The 23,796-nt window shown below is 36.9% G+C and overlaps 1 protein-coding gene across 3 annotated transcripts in view; it reads left to right on the plus strand.

The window, feature by feature from the left end:
• Nucleotides 1-23,796, plus strand: part of MPP7 (MAGUK p55 scaffold protein 7) — a 148,280-nt gene that overhangs the window by 69,761 nt on the left and 54,723 nt on the right. For all 3 annotated transcript variants that reach the window (XM_077173624.1, XM_077173633.1, XM_054646655.2), the window contains exons 5-6: nucleotides 12,373-12,450; nucleotides 17,376-17,456. In XM_077173624.1, the coding sequence (XP_077029739.1) occupies nucleotides 12,373-12,450; nucleotides 17,376-17,456 (159 nt within the window). The remainder of the gene's footprint in view (nucleotides 1-12,372; nucleotides 12,451-17,375; nucleotides 17,457-23,796) is intronic.

Here is a 23,796-nt window from a genome sequence, read left to right on the forward strand (position 1 = left end):
TCAATGTCAGTGTTTTTCTTAAAATGTAATTTATAAGGGAAAATCATAATATTGTTAGTTATTTGTTTTTTTGTGTTGTTGTTGTTGTTGGTTTTTGTTGATTTTTGTCTTTGCATCTGAGTTTTATTAATTACATGACCTGTGCTGTATCATGACATGTTGCATAGGATGTAGAAAAAGCAGCAAGTGAGCTGTGTATTTCTCACATTGCATAAATTGTACTGACCCCACTAGATGGTGCTAATTGATAAATGTATGTCTATGTATATTTATATAGATGTATTTAATTTTAGCTTAAAGCATAGATGTCCATGTCTGTGAATGAAGTTTGGGTATTGAATGGGTTAATTCTATAACTCTGAGCTGCACAGAAGTGATCTCTTCAGTGAACCTGAATCAAACTCAATCTTGGACTAGCTTGCATTGAGTACACACTGTAAGGATGATGTTTACTGTACTAAGCAGGAATAAACCCAGCTCGTCATGATTTAAAGTTAGCAGTCTCTGAATAGTAAAACTGAAAACCAATTCTATGCTGAAGTATCTTAGCCTGTATGCAACAAATCCTGTTTTCTTCAATTAATATTTAATTGGCATTTCTATAGAATGTTAATTCTGCAGGGAATGGATCTTGCTGAAAAAAGCAACCATCTGACAATCAAACGAGTAGTTTAGCTGTCGTTCTATTGGAATTGTGTTTACTCAGAGAGCAGGGTTAGGAAAGTTCTTTCCTTTGGATTTATATTGTTAACAGAACAGTGGAAGTCTCTTTTGGAAAAAGTCTGGAAATTTTGTTCTGTATAATGAAATAAAAATATCAGTTTGAATTTGTTTAAAAACAGTAGTATCAGAAGAAATGAAATTTACAAAGCAGAACATTTACAGATAAAAACATACTTGTGGGTGAATTAGATCCTTTTAATGTTTATATAAGTGTAGGTGTTTTTTGAAAGAAAACATTGAGACATTTGAGGCATTATTGAGGTAAATTTTAAATCTAGGCACATACTTGTTTTGTTTCTAGCCTCTAAATTAAATCCTAAACTTAGACTTCAAGGAAGTTTATTAGCAGTGAACTGGGGACCTGCTCTTACTGCACAGTGTTTCTATACTTTCTTAGCAGATTTGGAAAGACAATTCTAATCTTTCAGTTCTGTCTTACATTGAAGATTCTTCTTCCGCTGTATTTGTTTGACAAAGCAGGACCATACAGTTCATTTAAAACCTTTCCTGTTACCTTTTTATTTGGAAAAGTGCTAATTTAATTTAATTTAATTTAATTTAATTTAATTTAATTTAATTTAATTTTTTTAACATGTTATCTCCATATTCTTAGCAAGTTACCTCTTCAGTCCTCTGACTTGAATTTTGGGAGTAATGTAACATGAATAGTTATTGGTATTGGCACAGAAAATATTGTAAATTTTTGTTTGAATTCACTTTATGGCTCTTTCTTTGCTAACCAACATACCAGCATAAAGCACTAGGAAATAATGGAATATTACTTTGGGTTTTTAAAGTTGCAGGTAATCAAACTCGATCACCTGTCATGAAATGTTCAGGATTGCCGTTTTCCCAGATGACCCTCAGCTGTAAGATGAGTGCTGTTGCTTGTATGTTTTCTGCTTAGAAGGATTTCAGATAATGATAGTTTCTAAAGTGCAGTCAGCTGTTGATGTGATCTTTGTTCTTTACATTTCAGCGGCATCTCCAGTCTTGTTTCTTTCCTTTTCACATTCATATTTATCAGTATAGCTATGCATACCTATTTTAGATATTTTTTTATTTGAAGTATTCAAATCTGATATTCAGGATCAAAGAATGATTATATTTTTCTGATTTTTCTAAGGAAGAACGCCTCCTCTCAAATTCATAAAGATCTTTAAATTAAAAACCGACACCAGACCTTAGAAGGAGAAACACTTTTTTACATAAAACAATTTGCACTGTTAAATAAAGGTTTGCTATAAAGCTAAAAAACTTTTATATTTCTTAAAATCTAACCAATAGGAAGACTTGAAGTTTTTAATTGCTGATGTTTTAGATCAGTTCTTTGGATTATTTGTTAAACATAGTAATTCAAATTAGTTAGGCATACATTTTGCAAGTCTTTGTTGCATTACTTAGACTCAGTCACGTGATACCCGAAAAGAAGATTTTTCAGTGAGAAAAATGAAAGTTACCCTTCAAGAAAAAACAAAACCTGAAGTTTATTTTTGGAAGGTGGGATTGAAATAATAGAGACAGCTATTTGTCCTTTTCTGATAATTTTGATTTTAAAAATTTACTTTTTTATTTATTAACTTCTATTTGAACTAATTTTTAGTTCATTATTGTCTTGAATTCAGTGTTTTTCATCAAGCTTTTATTTAGAATCATTATATAAACAGCTATTTGATTATAGCAGTAAATGTTGTTTCCATCTGTTTCATTACAACTGTGCTACTTTTCTGTGTGCTCTTCCTCAACACTGAAGATTTTCAGTTGGAGTTACAATTCCTTTCCTGCTTGCATTAAGTATTCTTTAAGTAAAAGTATATTTTAAAAGTCACTTAAAAATAAAGATTTCCTGATATATTTCACATATAAACTAATATTGCAGTTGCTGGTGTGTATGTCACTATCAGTAATTGAAATACCAAAAAATGTAAGATCACAGTATTTTTTTTCTAAAGAGATGTCATTGTAGTAGTATTGGTTTGGAAATCAAATACACTTTTTGTCTGTGATTAGTCATTGTCTTCCTTTTGGTGATGAGGAAACTGATGCTTAGTTCCTTTGGTAATGTGCTTTTAAATCTTTGGATAAAAAATAGTTATAATTCTGAGTACTGTTACCACTGAACCTTGCAGTCTTTAAATATGACTCTGAGAGTTTTGCTGTATGCATGTTCACTTTGCTCTGTCTGCAGTACTGCACAAAATTTCCTGAGAGCTGAGTCAGGATCTTTAATGAAAGATTTGGTATATTGTGTTGTGAATGATGAACCCTTATCATTTTCTTAATGAAAGCAAGGGAGAAAAATAGATACTTACATGAGCCCACCTCAAATTCTGTCTTCCATTTAAATCTGAATGCTTCAATTTGAAAAGCGTTTTATTAAAGTAATAATACTAAGGGGAGGAGGAGGGAGCATCAAAGTGGGAGTGTATAGACAGAAGGGCCATAATCTGGGAAGAGCAATTTGAGACCTGGAATCCTGAGTTCAGTATTGCTCTAATGAAATATTTCCCTCAAACTTTTACCAATTTTAACATGTGTTTACACAGCAGGTCAGTGTGTGCTTTTGGAGAAGAGAATTGATATACTTTTATCAAATTCTGACTGATACTACTGAGACTGGGACATGAGGGGTTTCTTCCCCAGATTTTATTTGAAAATGTGTTTATGAAGGGTAGTGCATTAAAATTGAAGGGATCTTTCAGCATCCACAGACTGCAGTTTGAAGACTGCTTGTTTCAAAGAAAAAAACTGTGATGTTCTGTTCTTTCTGTTCAAGGACCTCATGTCCTTAGCTCACATAAAAGAGTTTCATTCAAATTTGGAATTGTTCTGATGCTCCTTCCTTTGGAATTGGGGTTAAAAGTACAGAAAAACAGTTTTGAAAATACTGTATACAGTGGCCATGTAGACTGTTTGGCTCTAAAGGGGCAGGGAAATTTATTTTGGAGCAAGTGCAACTTGTTTAGCTTTGGTCTGAACTTCCTCTGTCTATCTAGGGACCCTTTTCCTATAAGCAAAGTCATCAAAACCTTTGCCTATTACTGACAAAAAAAGGCCCGTTTGAATGAAGTCTGTGAAATCTCACATAATAGGACCTTTATTTTATTGTATAAGGAACAATGAATTCAAAGTGAATTTTTTAAAAAGTAAAATAAACATTTTTAGAAGCTCTGCATGAATAACTGGGTTTGTAGCTAGTATTTAATCTGTTTTGCTTACCATTGCAAAAATAAAATAGCAAATGCTATTACTGTATTACCTCCTTTTAGCAATAAATGGAGAAGGAGAATTGCCATCCTTTAGTGGGTGTGGGGAAAAACATAGTGACAAAGAACAAGGAAAAGGCTGAGGTATTTAATGCCTTCTTTGCCTCAGTCTTTAACAGTAAGATCAGTTGTGTGGGTACCCAACCCCTGTGCTGGAAGACAGGCACAGGGATCAGAATGAAGGCCTGTAATCCAGGAGGAAGTGGTGAGTGATCTGCTACACCACTTAGACACACACCAGGCTATGGGGCCGGGGGGATCCACCCCAGAGTACTGAGGGAGCTGGCAGAAGTACTCATAAAGCTCCTTTCCATCACTCGCCAGCAGCCCTGGCTACCTGGAGAGGTCCCAGTTACTGCAAGTCAGCAAATGTAACACCCATCTGTAAGAGGGGTTGGAAGGAGGATCCAGGGAACTAGGGACCTGTCAGCCTGACCTCAGATCTTAGGAAGGTCACCAAGCTGATTGTCTTGATCATCACATGGCAGTTACAGGATAAGCCAGGGGATCAGGCCCAGCCAGCATGGGTTGAGGAAAGGCTGATCCTGCTTGACCAATCTGATCTCCCTCTGTGGCAAGGGGACCTGCATATTGGATTAGGGAAAGGCTGTGGATGTGTCTACCTGGACATGAGTAAAACCTTTGACAACATTTCCCACAGCATCTCCTGGAGAAGCTGGCTGTCCATGGCTTGGATGGGTGTGCTCTTTGCTGGGTAAAAAACTTTTGGGATGGCTGGGCCCAGCGAATGTTGGTGAATGGAGCTACATCCATCTGGTCACTGATCACCAGTGGTGTTCCCCAGGGCTTGGTACTGGGGCCACTTCCATTTAATATCTTTATCAATGATCTGGACAAGGGCATCAAGGGTCACAACAACCTCTGCAGTGCTACAGGCTGGGGAAAGAGTGGCTGGAAAACTGCCTGGCAGAAAAGGACCCAGGGGCACTGGCTGCCATCAGCTGAATGTGAGCCAGCAAGGTTCCAGGTGGCCAGGAAGGCCAATGGCATCCTGGCCTGGATCATCAACAGTGTGGTCAGCAGGACCAGGGCAGTGATCATGCCCTGGTATTTGGCACTGCTGAGGCTGCACCTCAAATTCTATATTCAGCACTAGGCTTCTCAAATCAGGAGGGACATTGAAGTGCTGGAGCATGTCCAGAGAAGGCCAGCAAAGCTGGGGAAAGGTCTGGAGCACAAGTCTGATGAGGAGCAGCTGGGGGAGTTTGTCCTGGGGAAATGGAGTCTCAGGGAAGACGTTATGCTCTCTACAACTACCTGAAAGTAGGTTGTAGCCAGCTGGGGTCAGTCTGTTCTCCCAAGTATCAAGCAATAGGACCAGAGGAAATGGACTCAGGTTACCAGGGGAGGTTTAGGTGGGATTTTAGAAAAAATTTCTTCACTGGAGGGGTGGTCTCCAGCACTGGAGCAGGCTGCCCAGTAAGGTGGTTGAGTCATCATCTGTGAGGTATTTAAAAGACGTGTAGGTGTGGCACTTGGGGAGATGGTTTAGTGGTGGATTTGGATGTGCTGGGTAAATGGGCCTCAGTTTTAAAGGCTCTCTTTGGTCTTCAGCAAAAGAGAACTCATGGTATATGAGCATAGTGGAGGTATTTATTCATTTTCTCTAATATTCTTTGGTGACACTAATATGAATACAGGAAATTCTAAATTAGAAATATTACAAGACATAGCTCTGAGGCACAGATCTGCAGGCACATCCCACTGTTCATGCTTCTGCTTTTTGGAAAAAAGGTTCAAAGGAGAATTGCTCACCTCTTGTGCTAAAACTTTTTGCTGTGACAAATTGGGCTAGAATGGCAATCTCTGAGTATCTTTTTAAGCCTTCTGAGGCATATTTTGATTCTTGTGACATTCTCTCAGAGGCCTTTCTGCAATCACTTATTTTATATTTGAGGCAATTTAATGTTACTATGGGGATTGAAATGTTCATTGCAGGCTTTGAATAGTTAGCTATGATTTATTAATTTCTATTTTGTTTCTGTTTTCTAAAATACACGATGCTAAATTCTTAGCAGTAATCTATCTCTAGCTGCAGTTCAGTTGTATGACTAGAATGTGATTTAAAGGCTGTATGTGTTCTAGGTTTTCCTACACCTTGTGTTCATCATGCCATAGCTCTGCAGAGTTGTTCATGTATTTAAGTTCCTTAGTGTGCCAAAGCTTCAACTGTAAGGACTATGGGAAGGTTTGGGAACAAATGAATAGTTTTGCATTTTTGTCCTGTGTAAATAGGCTTACAGACCACCACTGAGTGATAAAGGTAAATCAAAGAGTTGGCTACTTTTTCTGTTACTTTCATGTGATACAGTATGGTTCTGGATGGAGAAAGGAAGGGAAGTTCTGGATGGAGAAAGGAAGGGAATTAAGCAATCTTTTAATTAAAATTCTACATCAAGCAAAATATGCATTCTCTTTCAGCAGAGTTGAGAGTGTGTAATTATAATTTCTGAATGGTTTTAATAGTTATTTTCATTTGTTTTCATGGTAGCCCATAATTTATATTTTTTGTTCTTGCTTATTTATTTTACCTTGACTCAAAGTTGTTGGTAAATTTAGACAGTGAACTGAAGAGTCCAAATCCCAGAGTTAAGGTCATACTCTTAGTGAAAACCCTAATTCCTGTCTTGAAATCTCACTGTCTAAATATTGGAACTGTTCACAAATGTGTCTTTTACAGTCATGAGTACCTTGGAATGATTTCTCTTGCTTCAGGTATTTCAGATGCAGAACACGAATTGCAGATTAAGCCAAAACTAGCACTTACTCCTCCCTCAACAGTTTTTCTTTTGCTTTCTTTTTTCGTTCTCCTAATCTGCTGTGGCTTTTTCTTTGTAGTAGCACCACTTTGTAGTGGTGCCACTAGTGGAATTAAATAAATTTTTGCAAATGTCCGTGAACCTGAAACTTCGGTGGACAGTTAACAGCTTCTCTGCATACAAGAGTCTTCCATTATGCATCCATGGAAGGGACTAAGCCAATAAATACAGCAGCTCATGGCTTTTGTCACTGCTTTGATTTCAGACACTCTTGCAGTCAATATATGACGAAAAATACAATGAAGAGAGTAGAGGAGATGTTCTCCCAGCTCTTATGGACTTTCTACAACAATATATTCAATGCCTGTCTTCTAGACACATTTTGATGATTTGTGTTTGTGTTCATAGTGACATTCTAGTTCAGATCACTAGTGCATTTTTTAAAGCAATTTCCCATCTTCTCAACTTCTGCTGCTTTGGTTTTATATCAGCAGTCCACTATATGAAATGGGTTCCTTTCTGCTGAAAGTCAACAAGCACATAAGCTGCTAATGTGTATTCAGCAGGCAAGACTAGGATAGTCCAGAGGAAAACCCCAGAAATGTGTATGATGCGGTGCCAAAACGAATTTTGCAGGTACAATATCTTTATGCTGAGTGATATCTCATCTCATGAAATAAAACCCAAGTAAGGGAATGTTTATACAACTCATAAGAGGGTATGAGCTTCTGATGTTTCTCAAAAGGAGAAGTACTCTGGTCCAGAATTGCTGTCTGCCCCAGAATGATGGTCAGTGCAAATACTCACATGCTCACAAGATCCTCTTCAGCACCTCCTGTCAGGAAGGTGTCATTACCATAAAAAAAGCTCTTACCCAGAGGTGTTGACATGTCTGAGTAGCTGGTGACACCCTTGTGTGGTCGGCAGAACATTTTCACAAGATGTGTGTGGCAGCTCTTGTCCTTTATGTGCTGGTATGGCTCATTGATGGCCAGTGCTTTTTGGGCTACAAGCATTTGCATTTTGTACTTTTACATATACTTTTTTCCTATGCCAACTGTTCTGTCAAAAAGACTAAGTTTGTCTTCTGTTAACTCTTTGGCACCTTTGGTACATGCTTATCCCACTCCCCTGTTTTATTTTCAATCATATGATACTAGAACGGTACATGGAAATTAAGAAATCTAAAAGGAGAAATTAAGCTTATTTTGTAGGACTCTTTGCTTAAGATTCTTATTTTTCTGACTTAGAAAGCACCTCTTGGGTTTTGAAATAGTCCTGGCTGAGGACACTACTCTGCTTTATTACAAAAAGCTTAATTCAGTCTCTCTGGGAAAATCCAGAAACAGTTTTTCTTGCTTACATGTGTGCCAAAAATTGTATTAATTTGCAAATGATTATTTTTCCCTCTTGGGGCGTAACTTCAGAATAGATTGTCAGTTTTTGCAGAACCTCATAGATTTTCTTACTCTACAGTGAAAAGAATAGGTAGTCATAAAAAAACAACAAACCAAACAAAAAAAACCCACGCACAACTTAGTCATCTGTTCAACAGAGCAGCTTTTTATGTTTTATTTACAATATATAATTCTTGCTTTAACAGACTTGGTCTCATCTGTGAAGAGATTTTCAGCATTGAGGCTTTACATGTAAATGTCAGAAGAACTTAAAACAGATGTACTGTATTTCCTACTTTTAAGCACAACACAGTCCTATATTTTCCATACATTGTTTAAGTTTCTAGTAGAAATAAGGCCATGGCATTAGAGTTACTGGACATCCAGTATTGCACTGTAAGCTAAAGTTGCCTTTTGTATGAAATAGAATTCTTTAGATTGAAGCTCAAACACATGGCTACAAATATGACACATCTTATCTTGAGTAAGTGAATGCTCTTGCTTCTACTTTTGAATCCTCTCTCATACTTCTCTGAAAGTATTCCAGAGTGGTTTTAACTTCTGTTAGAGTTGAATTTCATTGACTGACATTTGCAAAGGGGCGAACTATTTGCACCACCTTGTCCTGTTTTGCTTTTCATTTCTATGTTTGGCTACTTGACATTATTCATTTTCATCAATGTAGTCACTTAATCTAGGTATTCAAATTTCAAGTTCTATTTGTATAAGAATTGAAATTTGGAAATGCAGTGCTTGGTGTGCATGTATTAGCATGATGTAAAAAATTTGTATTTGGGAAAATAATTAACTGAAAGCCAGCATGTGGAGAGGTTGCCAAAGCATATGGCTGCGTGCACAGTAGTTTCTCTAAAGGTGTTTATCATAAATGCAGTCATTCATCATCCTGAAGTCTGGCAGATTCAAAGGCTACCAGGTGAGCTTGCAAATGTGCTCTGTCACTCCTGAAAGACAACAGAGATGACCTAGTGCCCAGCGAGTAGGAAAAGGCAAGTGCTGTACTTGTCTTCAAAAAAGGCCTAAAAATACAGCATGAAGAATTAGAGGCCAGTCAGCAGTGCTGTGATCTATGGGGGAAATTGTGGAACAAATAATCTTGCAATACAATTTTAGACACAAGGAGGGAAGGAGTTGTCTGAAAATACATTTATGCCTCCCTGAAATTTTTGCTTTATCAGTGGAGTTGCACTAAATTTCCTGTGTTACTGCATCCAGGAATATATTATATAAAAGTGCTGCATGCATTATGGATACATTACTGATCCAGAAGTTAGAGGTGTGAGGTAACTGTTTTTATGATGCATGTGGTAATTTTATACTAATATGAAAGGTAATCCCCGTATTGCACATTGATTGCATCTTGGTGCACCAGTGGTTTTTCATTTCCGTAGGTATATCCTTTAAATTACAAAGATGTGAAAGACAGATGTTGTCATCTAATGATCTGATTTTAAAAATGGATTCAACTAAGAAGGCAAACTGTCAAATGAAATCAGATATTTGAGGGAAAAACCCATTCTGTATTGCATCTCAAATGGAAGTGTGCTGAAGTTGCTGTGTCTGTTACCACAGACCATGAAATGTTTATCTCTAGAGTCACTCATTTACTGCTAGTACAGTGCTAGTACAATAAATTAATAAAATTTTCAACCTGATGTAGAAAAAGCCAATATCTAGAACTTTCTAGTAGCAATTAAATTTTTCTGCTTACTAGTTTAGCTTTTAGTTTTTTTGGTTAGGCAGTTACTCTCTAGAACTCCTCCCTAATGATTGACCTTAATGACCTTAATGATTGAACCTTAAATGCTTAACTGGAATCCAGTATCCACTCTTAGGAAAATAAAAATTTGTTTTCAGTAATTTCTGCAATTTCAGGCTATAGATAGAGCCAATAACAAGTTCAGGTTACACTGTGCCATCTTGAAAACCTATTTTTTGTTGCATGAATTTACAATTGTGTAACATTTTTCTCAAAGATGGGTTAAGCAAGGCTATCTCAACTTTTTTTTGTTTGGTTGACTTTTTCCTTTTATTAATTTCAGTGTTAAAGATATGTACAGGTTGTCCAGGATAAAAGCAGCTTAATCAGCAGTGGCACTTCTGTTTTCTTTGAGAAACTGGGGGAGGTTATAGACAACTGCTTCTGATCTCAGAGCTGACAAAAGCTCAATCTGGATAAAATCAAGATGTTACTGAAGCAATCAAAAAATTATGGTTTTGAGACTTTTTGATTTACTATGCCTTTTAGTTGTTCAAGTTAAAGGTCCAAGTAAATCACAAACTTCTGCCAAACTCAGGGAGCTGCAACTCCTTGTTTTGTTTAGTTTCTCTGCTTTGTGAGTTAGAAATAGGAAGTTGTTTGGCCACTTATAGTTTTTTGAAATCCAGTATGAATTACTCTAAGTAGTTGCTGGGTACACAATGTCTACATAAGCAATGCAAAATTCAGATTCATCTTCTGGAGCACAGTAGCACAGTAGTGCTTTCCGTGTAGTTTCCAGATGAGAACAAATTATTTTACAGTTTATAAATTAAGTGACTGTAGTGACTTCATGCTTGACCATGATATGTCAGAACTTCAGCATCCTTTAACCAATGACATACTGAAATAGTCTTGTTAAGGTTGCAGAAATGATGAAGGAATCAATCAAGACTTAGACCTTGCTATGCCATGTTGTATTAACATGCTCTTTACTTCGAAGAATGTACAGACTAAATGAAGAAAAACAGATGTGGACTTAGGGTTATGAAGCACAGCAGAAAACAGGAAAACCAGCAAGCACAAGTGTCACTGACATGGCATTATCTTGTTACGGACGTATTTGTGAAAGTTCAGTGTAAATTAAAAAGAATGGGCTTAAAGAATGAGCTTTAAATTAAAGAGTGAGGGGGTCCTAGGCAGTGAGAGGAGTGAGTGCTGCTGGGGGAGAAGTAAGCAGAGAAAAGCAAATGTGGAGGAAGTGGAGAAGGCTGGAGGGAACACTTGGTGCAAAATGGAGATGACCTGGTCAACTCTGAACAGTTTCAATGTGGAAAGAGTGGTTTGCTTGCTCTTTAAATCTGTCCGTGCTGTCTGGCATCTGTCCTGCTCCTCTCCCAGCAGTGTGCTGGGGAGTGCTAGGGTATCTTTGGGACTCCTGTTTCCCAAGGACATGAGGGGGTACCCAGCCAAATTCTGCACCCCACGGCCTCTGCCAGACCTTGTTTTCCCCTCCTTGCCAAGCACAGAAGGCCCTGATTTAGCTCCTTCTGCAACTCCTCCAACCATCTGGAGTTCATGCCTCCTTCAGAGTAGCAGAACTAAAGCACAAAATCTAAGAATGGGGTATATTTACATTAGTTCAGACTACTGTTATCTTCTTTTTTTAGATTTTAATTGATATTTGTATATCCATGTATCTTCAAGAAAATAAGGTTAATAAAGTTAAATGTTTAATATAGTCTTATATGCTATTCTGAAATAGCTACAAAGAAACTTGTTAGAAGTCTTAAAATCCTTTGGTTTTAAAAGCATTAATACAGGAAAAAGTCTAAATTTTGAAATGCATAACTTGCAGAGGAGGGAACAGGGCGGTGTTTAATTAATGGTGTATCCTTTCCCTTTTAGGAAGAACCAAAGCACAGTGCATCTTTAATGTTGATAATTATTCATTAAAAACCTTAACTTGTTGAAGGACCACCTCCTTCTCTCAGATGTGTTAGAATTAATATTAGCACTCCTCTGCCCTTGTTTCTGAATTATTTTAATGATGGCAGCCGCTCCGTCAAGTTGTCTGTCAAGATGTGGGTGGCAAGCTATTATTTCACTTCATAAATCATAATTTACAGGGGTTTTTATATCCATCTTGGGGATAAACACTTTATGCTTTGTGTTTTCAGCAGCAATATAAAATGTAATTGATACTTGAAGCAATATGTTAGAAATATGGACAGAGAAAGCCAGGAGAGAAAAATCACAAATGTTTAGTTTTTCTGTGGGTTGGTCTGCATACTGAGCATTTTTTCCATCTGATTTCATATTCTTAGCACTTCAGCAGAGGATGATGATGAATTGCATTTACATGATTGCTGCCTGTAGGTTACTATAAGGATGTTTAGTTACAGACAATCAAGAGACTCAACAGGGTTATCCTGTACCGTTTCTCATGCTGCTAAATAAACTTACCACTTTGTACTATTGTCTTCCAGATTCATGAAAAACTGCATTATTATGAAAAACAGAACCCGATGCCCATACTCCATGGTGCAGCAGCCTTGGCAGATGATGTAAGTGTCCCCTGCTGAGATCACTGGTACCAAGTCTACTAAAAAACTGTCTGCAAGCAGAACTCTTCACAGTGCAAACATATGAATGTAATCCTCTGAGCTGAAATCATAAGAAGCTGCAAAGGTTTCCAAAGTTTCTGTCATCACTGGGCTTGTTACTGATATTACTTTGATTTTTATTCACTTGCATGTTATAAAAACATTGCATCTAGGTAGCCTCTTGTTCTGCTTTAGTAACTAAGCAATAAAAATTACAGGTTGGAACTCTACTGGGAGGGGAAAACCTGTCAACTATTAGTGTTTTGAGAAAGTCACAGACAAGAGGAATGCTTTGGGAAAATAAAGACAAATGAGATAGCAGCACTGCTGACAGAACACGAGAAATGACAAATAATATTACAGAAATGAAGCATATGAAATGCCTAGAATGGAGGTTTGTTGGAAAAAATCAAAATTATTTAAGAAAAAGTACAGTAGTGATTTATTGATATTGGAGCCTTCCAAATTACCTTCATAACCAAAAAATAAATTGTAAAAGTGGTCAGCATTGATGGAGTAGTTAATTTCCTGTTACTATAATTTTTATTTTCAAGGAAAAAAATCCAACCTGCCATTTCTTGCTATTTGGTTAATTCTAGGATTCAGATGAATTGTGAACACACCTGTGTAAACTATGACTGAACCTTGAGGTAGGCCAGAATAGAGAAATGTTTAATAAACTGTGGTTTAGGTGAAATCCAGAAATCTTTGTTGCAATTGATGATGTCAGGTTGCTTTTTGGAAAAGGCAATATGTATTAGGATCCATTTCCAATACAGCATGTTTGAAACTTCACATACTTTATAGATGTTTTAAAATCTTAACTATCTATTTATATAATTAATAGATTTTGGTTTTTAAATTTTACATATGATTAAAAGTTGTGAATTGAGATTGGTAGCATTTTAACAAAAAACTAAATTAGACTTATTTGAGACTATTGAAAAAAGGATACACGGTAATTTAATAATGTTTCAGTAGGAGGAGAGCTATATCCTGTAACATACCAACTATAATAATAGATTAACCTTGACATCAGGCATATATTAGTAATATTTTTTTAACCTTCACATAGCTTTGAATAGTGTTGATACTAATTTTGAAAATTAGAAAGCTGGTTGAAATTCTCTTCATTAACTTCTTGCTGACATATTAATAATCCTTGCTAATATTTGTGCTGTGGATCTCTGGGCTAAAATTCTTAATAAAAATAATTTCTTATTTTTGGATTCAAAACTTAGTTTTTGATACTTTTAGAAATGCTGAGCAATCTCGTTCTTTGTTCAGACACATTTAAAATGTATAGTTTTGGAAATCTCCAAATTAAAGTACTCTGTCACTCCTCAGTTGAGACGGGTTTTGGCTTTTAACTCTATGAATGTATTATTATGCACATATGGTGATATTTTTAAGTGTACATGTTGGAACATGATTGTGTCTAGGCACCTACCTACTTCAAATGTACAGCTTCTTTTTAATAGATGCTCTTGCTGCTTCTTCATTAATTATTTGTAGGTGAACTGTGGCTTTTATGGGCACTGTCTCATAGGGTAAGGATGTCCTTTGGTGGCTGCAGTCAAGCTAGCACATTGCAGGATTTTCTATGTTTTGGTAGCTATCAGCACATTTTGAGGAAGCAAAATTCCATGCAGTGGCCTTTGTAACTCCCAAACTCATGAAGTTTCAGGTTTAAAGTGCTATTCATTTTTTGGCATGTTTGTCTGACTGGTTGTCAACTTCAGGGATTTGAGAGCATGTTGGTTAACATGGTGTGTTATTAAACACACATTCATTTCAATAGCCTTTAAATTACTGTTTTCTCTTCCTACTGATAGTAACTGTTCTATAGTTAAAGAAGGTGATATGTTTATTAGTAAGTAGATATTTGCTGCTTGATTTTTAAACCCAAATCTGAGGTGCTGCTGTCATAAATGCAACTGTTCAAGGAGTGTGTTTTTATTCTTGTGGTATTTTTTAAAGCAGTTTTAGAAGTAACAATTGTGACAAGGCTTTTCTAAACATTTTCATATTCCCAGCTGCCATACCTTCTCTCTCCTCTCCCCCAGGGACTTTTAGGCTGAATTTATCACACATTCTGTTTGCCTCTTATTTTGGAGCAGCAGTGTCTGACTTAGGGCTCAATGATTTTATGCAAATGTTTTAAACATCTCCTTTGGTTCCAGCCAGGACAGTGGTAATTTTTTGCACTACCTGGGAGAGGGCATGGTTAGGACATGGAGGTTATTCCATACCACCTCATGTCAGTTCAGAGTTCGCGAAAGGGCCTCTCTTCCAGGAAGAAAGGGTCTGTTCCAGTCAAGAAAAGGGGGTGGAGAGAGCCATCTGGTATTGTCTATTATCAGGGAGTTTTTCCATATGAATAATTTATTTTCTTACAACTTTTGTTATTAATAAGTTGCTATTACTTATTTAGTGATAGAACATACATACAGTATAGTACATTGTCTTATCTCATTGTCATTTCCATTAAATTGTTCCTACCTCATCCTGTGATCTTGCATTTGTGCCTCCAGTTGGATAAGGAAGGGAAAGTGGTGCATGGTTTTAGTGAGAGCACTAATTGGAGAATACCATTCCTAAACCACAACAATATCACTGGCAGGATAGCTGTATACAGCAAATAAGGCCTCAAGGTTGGTAGAAAGACTGCTCTGGCAAAAGAAGTTTCAGAACTTCCTCCAGAAGCTTTAAAGACCGGACCTTGCTCCCCAGCCTCACTCCACATCTGGCCCTCTTCTTTGCTTTTCTACCCCTCTCTTTAGTGGCAGCTTTTCATAAAGAGCTTGTTGAAGTGTTGTGGTTCCCTCAAGAGATCATAGAGGAGGTTTTCAGACAGATTTTCCTGCAGTCTTTAGCACAGGAGGAGATCACTCTGTGTCAGTGTGTCCCAAGTATGCCAGGTACTGCTGCTGGTAGCTGTTTCAAATCAGCACTTTAACAACAACAACAACAATAATAGCAAATAAAAATCCAGTCTAGACCAGCTGAGGTGGTATCTGTTTGCTAATCTGAAAAAACAATTTAGTCTGTCAATCTTTGTTTTCCTCCTCTTCTATCACAAGGTATTAAATGTGCCTAAAACCTTAATGAAAATATTTGGAAAACAGTATAAATCACATGAAAGAAAACAAGTTTTAAATTATCTCTGAAAAAAATTTACTAAATTGTAAGATTAAAATGTCTGTTTAAGCAGTACTGAAGTATTTTCTCTCACTGTTCTAAACCTTATATATGTGCATTTGCATTTGTACCACCAAAGCCAATACCAGTTCTGCTGGAGTTAAAACTTGTGCACAGTTAATCTGAGGGAGAAATGCTGAAATGGTCATTCTGCTGAGTGGTTGCTTGTCTCCATCAGTGAAACACAACTTAATAAATGTATTTTCCAGTGATGAGCAGCATAATCTAAAGAATGAAAAGAGAACCAAAGGTAACCCATGTCATAGACCTGCTGTCATTCCTATCACAGAATATTTTCAGCTTTGCAGGGTTTTTCCAACATGCAGACTCAATTGCAGTCAGATTACTTCAATATTTGGTTTTGTGTCTAAAAATATTTAATCCTGACCTTTCCTACAGAGATTTTTTTCTAATCTTTTGGTATTAAAACACAAACATTGTTAATATTAGCATGGAGATACTTGCTGGATGTTCTTAGCTATGAATTATGGTTAGAACTCTGTAGGATGGTAGGTGATCAATTTTTGACACTCTGTTAATTTGAAGGTTAAAAGAAAAAAAGGTATTCAAACCATGTCTGATGTCTATAACGGCTTCTTCAAATAGATTTATCTATTATATATAATTATGGAAAATATACATCCATCCATTTATCTTGAAAATGTATACAAAATGAAAGTACAAATTTAAAATTAGGTTAGACAAATAAAATTACATGCTGCAAATAGCCAATCTTCCTTTGAGACATTTTTATTATACTGATTTAATGCAAAGAAAACAAGTGATTATCTGAAATCACGTTTTGCATTATGAACCATGTAGCTTCAGAATTTTAAACCAAAGTTCAGTGTTGGAAAATGCGTTTTAGCTTTTCTTTCCTCTGAAAAAATAGTTTGAGTCTAAAATCTTGCAGTAAAATATGCCTCTTGGGTCCAAATTAGTTGAGAAGGGCATGATAAGAAAACCCAAGATGTGAGCCAAATAGCCATGGGATTAAAAGTTAGACTGCTGCTCTATTGTTCACCAAGCCACAATTTTGTAGTATAACCAAACATAAATTACTGATCTTGTTGTTAGGACATAGTTTGTGCATTTTACAGGCTTGAATTGCTGATGACCTGTAATAAATTATATTATGATTAACTTGCTTCACATTTAACAAGCTCCTTCCAGTGTATGTGTAAACATAATAAAAGGTTCAGATTGCTTGCACTGTAGGGGCACTTTGCTTTCTTATCCCAGTCCTAAATAGCACAGCTACTGTGGGTTTTTGGAAGCAGTGTGGATTTCACCACCTCATTCGAAACTGTTTTTTATAGACAGTGTCAAAGTTTGATCCAGTCATTTTTACAAGCAGTTCTTTGTCTGCACGCAAAGGACCATTCACTTAAATGAAGTGCTGGGATTTGCCCCCTCTGCTATAAATCAGAATGTGATCTGGCTGCACCCTTGCCAAAAATGATTACTTGTGTTAAACTGAGCCAAAAGGCCTGGCTTAAATCTGGTCCACTGAGGGCCAGAAACAGAAGCACTGTGATTGATGGTGTTTTCCTTCATTCTGGCTTCTGTTTGAACATGCTGGAAAGCAGTAACCTTGAACAAGATAGATTCTGGGATGTCACTGATGCACTGGGTAAAACAATGCTTTGCTAATGGTTTTTGTGTTGATTCAATCTCCCACCCAGCTGGCTGAGGAGCTGCAGAGCAAACCACTGAGCAGTGAGATCAGAGAACTGTTGAAACTCCTTGCAAAACCCAATCTCAAGGTGAGGATGAGTTGCACCTGCAAAGTGCATTCTGCATGGGTGTGTGCATCAGCTTCCTTGGGCTGTGTGAGTTTGTCTGCTTTAACAAGTACTGTTTAAGAATGTATGCAGTGTTAATCAGAAATACCTGGGATGAAGAAACATTAAATGTTGTCTGTAAATTATTATGCTGTTACTTGTACTTATAGAAGGAATCACTTATTTGCAATGGATATTTTAAAAAGTAGATGATTTCTTTTTCTTTTGCTATCTTTTAATGCATGTGCTTCATAAGTTTGTTACAACTGTGCTTTTAGTAAAAGGTATCATTGATCAATCATATCATTGATTGAACTGCATCATGCATAAAGAGTGCAGCCTGGTACTCAGGACAAAATTCATGATGGATAATGTTTTTGAAAACATCTAATTTTGAAAACTTTCATAAAACTCCTGGGGTTCTCTGTGGTGTTTTCAAGGAACTTGATACCTTTTATCTGACAGTAGACTGTAGAATCACTGAGTCACTGATGTTGGGTGGAGGTTGTCTGGTTCAATGTGCTGCTCTAAGCAGGGTCAACACCGAGTTCACAGCAGGTTGCTGAGGGCTTTTCCCATCAGGTCTTGAAAATAAAGGTCTGGGAACAAACATTCTACAAATCTTCTGTGTGGCCTCTTCCAATTCCTAATTACCCTTCTAGTGAAAACTATTTCCTTCTATCCAGTCAGAACCTCCCCTATGTATCATTGTTGATGCACAGGATCGTATTTTTTCCATTGTTAAGAGAAAGAAGACCTTAGTGCTTTAGATGCATATTGAAATGGCAGTTAAATGTAGCAGTTGATAAGTTGAAATTAAATCTGCAGAGTGGAAAAGAACTCCTTTAAAGACAGTTGCTCTTTTATCTTAAGTATAAATACTAATCTCAAAACCTGAGAAACTATGGTATCTTCAAAGTGCTACAAAATTGTAAAGATCTGCTACCTACATCTACACCTGCTTTTAGATGATTTTTCCACTGATGCTTTTCCCATAGTTTGTAAAACAACAAGCTGTCTTTTCTTTGAAGGGGTAAGTAATGCCAATGGCATATTAGAAGAGGATTTGTTGGTGCATGAAATTGCAGAGATCCTAAGCTTCACTGTAGGTATTTTCTTAATAATTGTCCATGTGTGCTTCATACTTCTGAAACTTTGGTGGGCTGAGCCTGAAGACAGTTCCTTTGCTACAACTGCGTCTCTCCCTCTGCTGTTCTTGCTTTCTCTCACTCATTCCCTCACACGCTCACTCTCACTGTCTGTTCCTTGGTAGCAGTGAAAGGCAATGTGATAATCTTAGTGGGATTTCAGGGAAACAAGTGCCTCCCTTCAGAGTGGTTAATGTGATTGAACAACTGCACTAACTTAGCAAATGTCTTTCTTGGCTGCAGGGGGAGATCCCAGCTGCAGGGTACCAAGCCCTTTGCATGGCCAGACTGCCTAATCCTGCACAAGGCACACAATTCCTTACCCTGCAGGGGCCTTGCAGGTGTTTGTGTTGCACCTTGCAGGTGTTCATGTGATGTAGGGGTAAGAACTGATGGTATGCAAGGTATTTTGCTTGTCCATTGTCTTCTCCCCCCGCCATGTAATGGCAAACATGGCTCAGAGTGATGGTAAATTACTACTGCTCCCTCCTCTGTCACATTGACCAGGTGACTGTGCTGCATTCAGGCAGAGGTTGTAGTTGAGATTCTTCTCTTGATCTCCCCTGCTCTCTCTTGGCCAAAAGAGGAAAGGAAGGACATTTCCTCAGTACTTCCAGTTCCTCCCCAGAGATGTCCTAGTCCCTTCAGTTGTATCTGAGCCTATACCATATATTGCATAAGCTTTTCTAGCCCTCTGCTATTAGTTTTATGGCTAGAGAGGGTTTCTTGGTTTTGTTCTAGATTCCTGGGACAAAATGATGGCTAGAACAGCTCGTTTTTACACATCTGAAATTACTTGGGCTAACTGATCTATCTTTTCCAATGATGTTCCATAGACTTTATCTAAAAACATATATGGCTTAATTTGGGATTGACTTAATGTGGCTGTACATTATTTTGCAGGGGAAACTTTCCTCTCCTGACCAGATTTATAACTGCAATGTTAGCTGGAGCCAGGAGAGCTTTCACATTCCTAAAGCTCTGCTCTAATGTTTATGGCATGGTGAAGGATGCTTCGGATTAGTTTACTGTACTACATCACTGCCTCCACAAGTCTGATTGTGTAAGGGGACAGGTCTAGTGAGGTGTTTGTAACTTTGCAGGTTTGGTTAATGGGCCAAGAAATGCTGGGAGAGGTTCCTAATCATGTCTGATTCAATAAATATTTCTATTATTTTTGATTCTGTATTACAAAATTCTTTTGTTGAATATATTTCTAAGTGTTAGCATCTGATGAGTAAAAACTTTGACAAGTTTGTGGTGCTTGTCATTTTCATCCACAGAGAAGTTTTCTAAAGAAGAAAGTAGTTTCTCTGAGGCAGTTATATTTTTCAGACCTGAGATTTTCAAAATGTCCTAGAAGTAATTCCAAGGTTTTGTCAGGTGCATTTTCTTCTGGAAAGAAAAATAAATTGGGCATTTCTAGTCAGCTAAAAACTGCATGAAATATCCAGTTACAGAGTGGATTTTTTTCCCTGCTCTCAAATGTGGCATCACTTACCACAATTAAATGAGCTAATAATGATTGTGGTTTATCTTTTCTGATTAAAACAGAACTCTGGAAGTAGAACAGAGCACGTAGCTCTGGGAAATCAAGTGGATTTGTTTAACTGTGTGTTAGACATTTCATTTGCGTTCTGGATTTAAAATATAATTGTGTAGCCCTGTGGACACAGGCCAGCCACACTTATTATTTTTAATTTCCAGCACTGAATAAGGACTTAGGGTTTGCATTCTTTAATCTTGCTTTACCTTGTTAAAGATATCAAGAAACAGAATAGTATTTCCATACTCTAGAACCTAAATCCAGTTGAATACTCTATGTTATATTTAAGCAGACCAGAAATTAGCTCTTTGAAATAGAAGTGTAGAATTACCTGAGTTGAAATGGACCCACAAGGATCATCAGAGTTCAACTCCTGGACCTGCACAAAGAATCACACCATGAGCCTGAGAGCATTGACCAAATACAGCCAACTGTCACTCTTGGTGCTGTTACCACTTCCATGGGGAGTCTGTTCCAGTGCCCAACCACTCTGTGGTATCCAAACTAAATATCCCCTGCCACACCTTCAGACCATTCCCTCAGATCCTGTCCCTGGTCACCACAGAGATGAGATCAATGTCTGTCCCTCCTCTTCTCCTCATGGGGAAACTGTTAAAGATAAGAAGTCTACCCTCAGTCTCCTCCAGGCTGAACTGACATAGTGTGTCACCATCATATTTTCTGAAAAATCTCCTTGCCCAGTATTTTCTTCTGGGAAGCTGAGAAGCCTCAGAGAAAAAAGAAAACAAATTCTTATTTCATTTGCTTCTCCTGTATTGTGCTCACAAGTGGAATGTATTTGGAGATTGTTTATCCAACTGGTGATTGTTTCATTGGTTTCATATGAATTGTTTTGACTTAATGACCAATCACAGTCAAGCTGTGTCAGGATTCTGGAAGGAGTCACAAGTTTTCATTATTATCTTTTAGTCTTCTGTAAGTATCCTTTCTGTATTCTTTAGTACAGTTTAGTTTAGTATTCTTTAATATAATATAGTATAATAAAATAATAAATTAGCCTTCTAAGAACATAGAGTCAGATTTATCATTCCTTCCTGCCACGGGGCACCCCACAAATACAAGAATAGTGACCTCATCCACTCCTCATGTGACTTCACCTCCAGACCTTTCACCAGACAGAAACTGCACTTTCAGAAATCTACAATACATTTGCAGAGAGCTGGGCAGGCAGACTCAAGGCTGATCTGTTGGTAATCACCCAAATACGTCCTTGCTTAGGTCCAAACACCATTCAGACTGGATCTACACAGCACTGCCTGCAGGCTGGCCTGGCCATGAATATATATATATATACCTATAAGTTTTGTGTCTTCAAGGTATACATTTCACTGCAATTTAGTAAAAACAATGAAACAAAGTGCCCATGCACGTCACACACAAACACAACAATGTAAATTTCAAGACATTTATACTTCTGGCTATTTACCATCATTTTAACTTTGACATGTTAAACTCTTAAGCTGTTTTTAAACATGAGAACTAGAATATATAGTTGAGATATACATCAAGAAATGGTATTTCTGATTTAGGAGTGGACACTCCTGTGAGTGCTTTTGTACAAAATACGAATAGTACAAAGAAATAAGTGTTCTCAGCTTTAGTGATTTATAATTTTCCAAAATTTACGGAACTTATGAGATAGCAAAAAAGAATGTCTTTAAAGAGGAGAGTTGTACAGAATTCTGAAAATAATGACAAAATATTTAAAAATTATGATCTATCAGAGAGGCATCAGTGCAATTGAGAGAAGTGTCTGTATAAAAATTTGGGGGTTTTATGAATCTGGAAGTATTGCTGTTGAGAGCACTGAGCTTTTTTTTTTTTAATTCTCTATAGACAAAATATTTTTCATTGTCATGCAATTGTGTAAATTGGAACATTTAATTGGAAGACTGAGATTCAAGATGCTAACACAAAATACACCTAAAAAGGAATTTAATTTTGGCTATTTAATGAACATGTCACAAGCAAGTTAGTGAAATGGTCTTATCTGTTAGTAGGGATGGAAATAGGAGGAAGGGAATTGGTCACTAGAGTAACTCTGTCAGTAACAGGGCAGAAGTCCAGTGAGGAACACTGTAAGAAAGGAGATGTACAAATGACAGATGATCAAGCTGAGAATGAAAGACTTTAGAGCTTCCAAATTCTTTTCCACATTTAATTAAAAACTGTCTTGATTAACTAGTTTTCAGTTCCTTTTCTAGCAAGATGGAAAAAGCTGTCTTCTTTTTGGGATGGTGCCATAACAGAAGAGCATAATTGTTATTTATTTTAAAAATTATTAGAAAAACTGAAACAAATAACTATAGGAATTAACATTTTAGGCACTTACTTTATTGCTGTGGCTCTAAACAAAAAAGACTGTTAAAGAATGAACCATCTCTTAGTCCATTGAGCAATATTATCCCAATTACACTACCTTTGAGACAGGCTTGGGACATATTCAGATCTAAATAACGTTTAATTTTGTCTTTATAACAACAATTACATTTGTGATCATTACATATCAAATGATATGTAATGTATATCATAAACAAGCAATTCACCATTGAAGTTAATCTCTATTAGGGTAAATTAAGTGTGTTTTTAATTATATAAAATACATCCATTGTGGTCATTGGTGTAATGGGCAGAACAATAATTATTTCAAAAGTTAATGCCACTGTGCTAAAACTACTCTGAAGAATGTTTATACCTTTATGACCTGGAGGAAACAAAGCTGCTCCAATGGTGGTTCTGCCTGTTTCAGTGGAGTTTAAATTCTGTTTATGTGTGCTGGAAGGTTTGCCAGCTGCTAGTCTGAAACATAAACCAGGTTCCTAAACAAGGGCACCTGGCAGGACTGTGAATGAGTTCAGTCTCTCATGGTGCTCAGGAATGTAAAGTATTTGGGTCACTTTGGGGCACTGTACCTATAGCCAAAAGGAGCAAGAGGTGGACATGCACTATTTTTCTTGTCTTCTCTTTTATTACCATAGAATGAACAGAATTTTGGAAGTTAACTTTAAGATTACTTGCAGAGTGAAGGGAAAACTGTACTTGTATGACTGGAAATGTTACTGTTCATACAAAATACTGATTCTTTATTTTAAGTTGGGGGTGGGGGTTTAATTGCTTTCAAATGGCAAAGATGCATGCACCGGCAAATTGCAAGTAGGACTTAAGCTTGCTGTTTTATTTGCAATTCATTTGTGGTACACTTGACTTTCAGTTTCACAAAATAATTTACATTTGTCAATATTTTCATCTAATTTCACCTCTTTGGCTTTCCTTCAGAACAAAACCATGCATTAAACAAAACTAAAACTGCAGATAATGAAGCCCAGGACACTTTGTTCTTCATTTTCAAATCAAATTCCTGTATTTGATAAGGTTTCTTATCAAAAAAGAAATAGTGCTTCTTTGAACATGAAGCATACCTTTAACATTGTCCTGTCCCGATCTGGTTTTCTTGTATTTGCTGGGAAATTTGTAAATTCTACCCTTTATTTCATAAACAACTGCTAATACCATCATCCTTGCCATCTGAGGCTTACTAGGCTTGCATAGTGGCTCTAATAGACTGTTCAGATCAAAGTGTGGCTTGTTCTGTTAAAAAAGCAAACAT

The sequence above is a fragment of the Agelaius phoeniceus genome, chromosome 1, assembly GCF_051311805.1.
Source record: "Agelaius phoeniceus isolate bAgePho1 chromosome 1, bAgePho1.hap1, whole genome shotgun sequence".
Taxonomy (NCBI): domain Eukaryota; kingdom Metazoa; phylum Chordata; class Aves; order Passeriformes; family Icteridae; genus Agelaius; species Agelaius phoeniceus.